The sequence below is a fragment of the Podarcis erhardii genome (assembly GCF_964252035.2).
Source record: "Podarcis erhardii genome assembly, chromosome: 7".
In the NCBI taxonomy this organism is placed as follows: domain Eukaryota; kingdom Metazoa; phylum Chordata; class Lepidosauria; order Squamata; family Lacertidae; genus Podarcis; species Podarcis erhardii.
In genome coordinates this window covers 69,028,627-69,036,164 of record NC_138511.1, presented here as the reverse complement: position 1 = coordinate 69,036,164, position 7,538 = coordinate 69,028,627, and the positions used below count along the sequence as shown (strand labels likewise).

The window sequence follows — 7,538 nt, the reverse complement described above, 5'->3', positions numbered from 1 at the left end:
AACTCGACGGGGACTTAGGTGTGCGTAAAAAACGTGCTGGATCAGGCGCGCCGCCTTAGCTCTGCGTTGATAGGCTGCTCGTTTTTCCAGAGAGGAGGATCTCCGCGGCTTGGGGAGAAAGGGAACAAGGGCAACTGGGTGCACTTTGTCTTTAACAGGCTCCGGGCCAAAAATCCGCGCTTGCAGGCTCGCAGGCAGCGGCGGCGTAACAATATCCCCACGTGACTGCCATGAAAGCCTCGGTTCCAACCAGCCAGGCACCGAGGGAGGGAAAGAAACTTACAAGAGGTCGGAGAAGAGGCGCCGCTCGTCATTTACGCACTAGAGAGAGAAGCCAAACCTCGGGGATGTGATACGAAATTGACCAGAAAGGGCTGGAAAAGACGGATTTGGCCACGCTTCTGCCCCCCCCCCCTTTTCTCTCCACTTCTCCGCGGTTTCGCTTCGCTCTCCTGTCACTCTTAACTTCTTCCTCCTTCCTTCCAAGGCTCCCTTTCCCTCGCCGCCTCTTCCTTACTTTTGGATGACTTTCTCCCCCACAACCCCATCTCCCTCCCTTCTTCTCCCCGGCTGCAACTGCGCCCCGATCTCCAAGGTAACGCCTCTCGCAGCAACATGCCGGAGCAGATCAGCGTCTCCGAGTTCGTGGCCGTGACTTCGGAGGATCTCAGCTCGCCGGCGGCTTCCAGCTTCGCCTCCAAATTGCAGAAGTGCCGGGGGGCCGTGGTGGCGCTGGAAGAGGTGAGAGGGGCGCCGGAGGAAGTGGGGCTTGTATGGGGGGGACGGACGACGACGACGAGGAAAGGCTCTTTCGTTGGGGGGAAAAGGCTGGAGAACCGAGATGGTTTCCCTACACGCCCCCCCCCCAACTAAAAAAAAAAAAATAAATCGCGCCTTTCTTGCGCGTAAAAGTGGGCGCGGTTGTCTCCTCGGCGCGGCGCGCACCTGAGCCTTAACGTATTTACTAAGAAACAAGCCGCCCTAGTGCTCAGTGGGGCTTGCTTGCAGGTGATGATGCGGAAGGCAGAAACAGGTTTAGTTCCGCGTTCCTAGCTCTCGCCACTTTCTCTAAATTTTACGGCTTCCTTCAGTTGGGGAAGGGCCCAAACTCGGCAGGGGAGCGTCAGTCTTTGTGCGCAGAGGGTCCCAGGGTCCATCAGGCTCCAGGACGGATCAGAAATGCCCTAGCCAGAAACTAAGAGTGCTGCTACCTGGCATTGTAGACTTAGCTAAGTGGCTCAGCGGCATAGCGTGGGTTGTCAGCACCCAAGGCAAGGCAAGTAATTTGCGCCCCCTAACCCGGGGCAAGGCAAGTAATTTGCGCCCCCTAACCCGGGGCAAGGCAAGTAATTTGCACCCCTAACCTGCCGCCGCTGCCAGCTTCTTCTTGCTGCTGCCTGGGCTGCTGCCATGGAGCTCTGCTACAGCCTGCGCCCGAGGCTCTTTGGCGACTCCGGAGGCGGCGAGCGCCCCCCCCAGATGTTGCGCCCGGTACGGCCGGCCCCCCCTGCACCCCCCACGCTACGCCACTGAAGTGGCTCCAATGTCTTCTCAGCTCTGTCCTCCAAGAGAAGGGGGGTGGCCATGGGGACTGCTGCCGCCCGCCCCTCAGCAACTGTCATCTGAGGCAACCACCCACCTTTGTCTTATGGTAGGGGGCCAGTCCTGAAATCAAAAGTACTGTAAATTTTCTGCCTGAAAGCTCTTGAGTTCTGAGGCAGGTGCTCACGAAGTGTGGCAAAGGGAACATCTGTAGAGCCAAAGTTGCCCCTGATTTGCGCCAACCTGAGGGACACCTGATGCAGCCCAAATACAGCTCCAGTTAAGTGTGGGTGCAAGGCTAGCGTTCCATTAGGGGTTTTTAAAACCCCAAATAATCATATGGTTAGGAGAGGTGCAGGAGGAGATGCTGTGCCAACCCCCTCCCCTCCAGGAACAGGAGGAGGTCAACACTGCAGGCTGCTTCTTCGCAAGTGCCATTCCTGTTGATAGAGCATGAGACTCTTAATCTCAAGGTCATGAGTTTGAGCCCCATGTTGGGCAAAAGATTCCTGCATTACAGGGGGTTGGGTTGGGCTAGATGAGCCTTGTGGTCCCTTTTTAAAGCACTTGCAGAAGAGCACCCTGCAGCCTGCAAGATTGAATCTGCCACTCACCAAGCAGGTGAGTGGAGGAGGATTAAATTCTGAATCCCCGTGGAGAGCGTTCAGGGAAGCAGACGCCTTGCAGCCTTCTCACCTCATGCCCTGCCCCCTGACAGTCCCAGTTCACTCTGGACGACTCAGTCTGGCCACAGCTGTCTTGATTTGGCCCAAGCTGAGATCCCCACAAGTAGGTTTGGTTTCGGCTGGGCTTTGTCCAAATCAGGCCCACTTGCCCTACTTAGTACTTGACAGATTCAGAATCCATATTTACCCTCCTTGTAATTATCACTCCCGGACATGCAAGTTCTTCTTCTGTTCAGAATGTAAGACGAGATTCTGTGAGTGCACGGTCAGCATTCAGGAGGCCACTCTTCCCAAGCCAAGCTGCTTTGTAGGTGCTCAGGCTACGTAGCCCTGTACTTTTTCTTGTTTGCTGTGACCCCACTAAACAAACTTTTGTTTGTTGAGCCTCTTCTCCACTTGGATCAATACTCCATCTGCATTTGACATGATATCATAGTTGTGCTCCATCCAGATGTCTCTCTGGGATGTGCTCCATCCAGATGTTTGTTCTGGGAGGGGGACTGTGAGATTTCCAAGTGACTCTTTACCAAGATGCTAAGATGCATGCATTTGGAATGATTACTTCACCTGTTTCAATATTGTGAACCAGGAGAGAATTCCTGGGAATGGGGACAAGAGATGAATACCATTTTCTGAAGGCTTATCATTAAGGCAACTACGTAACCTGTTTTACAGAAGACAGTTTTTTGTTTGAAGGCACCCTCCATTGGAAGGGCTGTCAAGTCCCAGTCTAGCTAAAACATAGGAGAATAAGAGGAGCCTGGCTGCTGGATCAGACTGGTGAAACATCTAGTTCAGCATCCTCACTATGGCCAACCAGATTAGGGGTCAGCAAACTTTTTCACTGTCCCTCAGACCTTGTGGGGGGCCAGACTATATTTTGAGGGGGGGGAATGAACGTATTCCTGTGCCCCACAAATAACCCAGAGATGCATTTTAAGTAAAAGGACACATTCTACTCATGGAAAACCACACTGATTCCCAGACCGTCCGTGGGCTGGATTTAGAAGGTGATTGGGCCGAAACCGGCCCCCAGGCCTTAGTTTGCCTACCCATGCCCTAGATTTTCCAGCAAATGGTATCCAGAGGCATACCATCTTTGATGGTGGTCAAACATAGCCATTGTGGCTACTATCTGATAGCTATAGAAATGCCCTGTTATCAGTGTGAGATAAGTAGATTTCTGATGGTTGTTATTGTTTAGTCGTTTAGTGACCCCATGGACCAGAGCACGCTAGGCACTCCTGTCTTTTTCTGATGGTAGCCTAAGGTTATTTCTGCAGCCCTCAAACTCTGTGTGTTTGACCAATGCCAGTAAAAAGTTCCTCTGATCCATGCTTATTCCAGGTTGTTTGCAGAGATGAATGTTGAGGTAGGCCAGAAATAAGAAGAATCAGTTTTGAAATAGGCTAGCAACCCCAACATATGTTTTATATTTGCAGTCGAAAAGCAGGAAATTCAAAAAGTGGGTTGTCATATTCAGACTATATCTATTTAAAATTGAAGGGCAAGTTAGTGGCTAACCTAAATCCATTAAATTCAGTGGGACTCCTCTGAATTTGACTTATCTGGATACAGCCCAGTATGCTTTAGTTTTGTTTTTTTTAAACACACACTCATTCACAGAAGTCTTTCTAAAGAACATGGTTAGAGGCCGTTTCCACAAACGATGCTTTTCTTACAATGTTGGAAGTGAAACATCCTTCAGCCAGAATTGATGCCTTCCACACTGAGTCACACACTCTTTATTAAAAATGATATTTCTTAATCTCGCTTGTTAAAGAATGCTTTGATTTCTATCCCCACACCCTTTCCAAGAAACCACAAGGAGTGTAATCTTGGATGATAATGTGAATTATCTTTTTGTCAAAATTGCTGCCTTCCACACTGAGTAATGCACTCTGGATTAAAAGGCAGATTTGTTAATTTGTCTTGTAAAAGTGCTTTGATTTCCAAACCCTGAGAACTGCAGTCTTGGGGAACAATGAGAATTCCATTGCAATTCCTCAATCTGACATTACAGATACCTGCTCACTTTCTGAATTCTTTACAATCCCTGAGGCAGCTCTGAGAACTCTACATAATGGAGACATTGCAGTGCTGAACTTGGGCTGGAGACCTCTTCTGTTCCAAAAGTCTCTTCCATTATGCTGCTGTGCCATACAGTGCCTTTTCTAGTGCAGCACCACGAAAAGTATCTGATGAGTTCTGGGAAATGGGAAAGCTTGCATGCATACACTTTGGTCCAAAAGAAACAAAAAGTTGCTTAGACTTTCTTGGCCTCTTTGGCTGTAATCTTAATTTTCTTTCAAAATTGCTTCTTCATGTGGCCAATCTTGCACCTGCATAGTTCTCCCTGAGTGTCCCCCAGAGATGGAGTCAAGCTGACGCATGTATGTGATGACTCCCCACCCCTAACCATAGGGGCAGTTCTCAGGAATCAACTATATTTGAGGGTTGGGAAGCCGTGGTCTTCCAGATGCTGTTGAACTCCAACTCCCATCAGCCCCAGCCAGCATTGCCAATGGTCAGTGATGGGAGCTGTAGTCCAGCCACATCTAGGGAAGGTCTCACATTACCCACCCTGTATATAATTTTATAAATGTACATCCTGCCTTGTTGCTAAGGCAGTAATGCTTCTGAATTCCAGCTGCTGCAAACCACTGCAGGGGAGAGTGCTCTTGTGTTTGGGTCTTTGCACAGACACCTGCTTGGCTGCTTTGAGAAGAGGATACTGGACTAGATGGATCATTGGCCTGATCCCACAGGCTGCTCTTATGTTCAAGGAGTGTGCTTGAAATGGATCTTGAATCCCTCTCCAGTTTGAAATAGTTGTTGCTTTATGATTGGAAATAGCTCCATGGGCTAATTTTTGGGGTCATCGGGAAGCAGAATATAAAGGATATTAGTAATATAAACAACGTTAGCAATGCAAAATCATCATCATCATGCTGTTGGGTTGTGTGCCTTTGAGGATCATTTGCTACCTGGCTGCCTGGCATATCTGATTCATGCACATTGGATTCCCTACACCTCACCCGTGATCTGCTTCTTTGTCGCCTCTTATCAAATGCCAAGCTACACAGCTGGTGGTCAAAGGGCACTTGCATGTTGTCCTGGCTTAGGTGTGTGTTTCCACACTCCAGTAGCTTTCAGACTCATATATATATGCCTATAAGGCTCTCAAAGCATTTTTCAAAATGAGCAGAAATCTATTTGTATTTATTTTTAATAAGACATTTCTGTACTGCCCTACACCCAATTGGTCATGGGCAGTTTACAAAGAAATAAGGTAATATAGAAATGGATTAGAATACATAATGAACAAAAACCATTCTCCTAAATTCTGTAAATAGCATAGTTTAAAAACACCTTTAGAATGACACAATCCCATCATCTGATAAAAGCTCAGTGAAATAGGTGGCCTTTTAATTTGGTGCCTGAAATAATACAGAGTTGCTGTGTGGCACACATCAGTGGGGAAGCCATTTCAACACCAAAAAGGCTATCCCATGGATCCCTGCAATATGCACCTCAGTCAATGCAGAAATCACCAGGAGAGTCTCTTCCACTGATCTTACGACAGGGTCAGGTTGATAGGAGAGAAGGCCTTATCTAAGATACTTGGGCCCTCAGCCAATTCAGGGCTTTAAATGGCAACATAAGAGACTGCATGAGATGGACAACTGGCTGCCTGGGACCGGTGTAAGGTAGAGTCCATCATCATCAGGATAGCTTGACCACAGCTGCCCATGCACTGGTACCCTCATGGCTGGATTACTGCAATGCCCTCTGTGTGTGTGTACCTTGGGGGTTGGCCTGGAAGCAGAAGCTGGTACAGAACATGGCTGCTAGGTTGCTTGTGGGGACAAACTATGGGCAGCATATACACATTGTTTTCAGGATTTGCACTGGCTGCCGATCTGCTATGGGGCAAATTCGAGGTGTTGTTACTAACATATAAGGTCCTGTTCAGCTCAGGACCAGGTTACAGGCCACCTTATCCCTTATACACCCAGTAAAACCTTGTGGTTTCTCCTGCAAGTTCCACAGATATCAAAAGCTTGTCCTGCAGTAACTCAGAGCAAGACTTTTAGTGTGGCTGCTCCTGTTCTGTGGAATTGCAATCCAGCTGAGATATGACAGCTGCCCACTATCTGCATCTTGTTGAAAAAAAATGAGGACATTTTTGGTCCAGCAGGCTTTTCCAGTTGTTTTAGTTTTTCTTTAAATGTATCAGCTGCTTGGGGTGTTTCTCACTGGGTTTTTTGCTTCTTTTATTGCATATCGCATTGAAACAATAGTGTAGAAGGTGATTAATAAAGTGATCGTGATGGCAATAATAATGTCTAGGGCCACAGACTTTCCACCCTTGTTCGAAAACATTCTATGGATGACATCTCCGTGCTTCAATTTTTCCTACTTGGATTGTGCGGTTGGATGAATTTTAGTTGGTTTGGATTTTGTTACTTTTCCCTGTGTCTTTTCGGTAAGCTGTATTGAATATTGGTGGGAAATAGTTGGGTGTGTGGTCTAAACCACTGAGCCTCTTGGGCTTGCCGTTCAGAAGGTCGGCAGTTTGAATCCCCACGATGGGATGAGCTCCCATTGCTCAGTCCCAGCTCCTGCCAACCTAGCAGTTTGAAAGCACTCCAAAAAGTGCAAGTAGATAAATAGGTACTGCTCCGGTGGGAAGGTAAACGGCGTTTCCATGCGCTGCTCTGGTTTGTGTTCCGTTGCGCCAGAAGTGGCTTGGTCATTCTGGCCACATGATCCGGAAAAACTGTCTGCGGACAAACACCTGCTCCCTCGGCCTGTAAAGCAAGATGAGTGCTGCAACCCCAGAGTCGTCTGCGACTGGACTTAACTGTAAGGGGTCCTTTCACTTTATACTTGTTTTAAACAGAAGGCGCTTTGTGGGGCAGACCAACTTGATCAATACACCCTTCAAATACATTTGTGGCCTGAACTCTGTGAGGTTCAGAAAAATCTGGAGGTAAAACTTTAAAAGTGCTTCTCTCTTCATTACATTTTTATTTTGCTACATGGGGCTGATCTTCCTCATTTTATCCTTGCAGCAACCTTGCAAGATAGGCTGTGCCCATGAGGTGGGAGAGTGATGACTCAAGGTCCTAGAATCATAGGGTTCCTTCCAACTCTACAGTTCTGAGGATCATCTAGTCCAACCCCCTGTAATACAGGAATATGCAGTTGTCCCATACGGGGATCAAACCTGCAACCTTGGCATTATCAGCACCATGCTCTAACCAACTGAGCCAGGTTAACTTCATAGTGGCTGAGTGGGGATTT

The 7,538-nt window shown here is 48.0% G+C and overlaps 1 protein-coding gene across 2 annotated transcripts in view; it reads left to right on the top strand.

Annotated features, from left to right (window-relative positions):
* Positions 1-7,538, top strand: part of ASAP3 (ArfGAP with SH3 domain, ankyrin repeat and PH domain 3) — a 72,822-nt gene continuing 65,284 nt past the window's right edge. For both annotated transcript variants that reach the window (XR_014158317.1, XM_081868751.1), the window contains exon 1: positions 1-741. Coding sequence is in view for 1 of the 2 variants with exons in the window: in XM_081868751.1 (XP_081724877.1) it covers positions 616-741 (126 nt within the window). In the remaining variant the exon portion in view is untranslated. The remainder of the gene's footprint in view (positions 742-7,538) is intronic.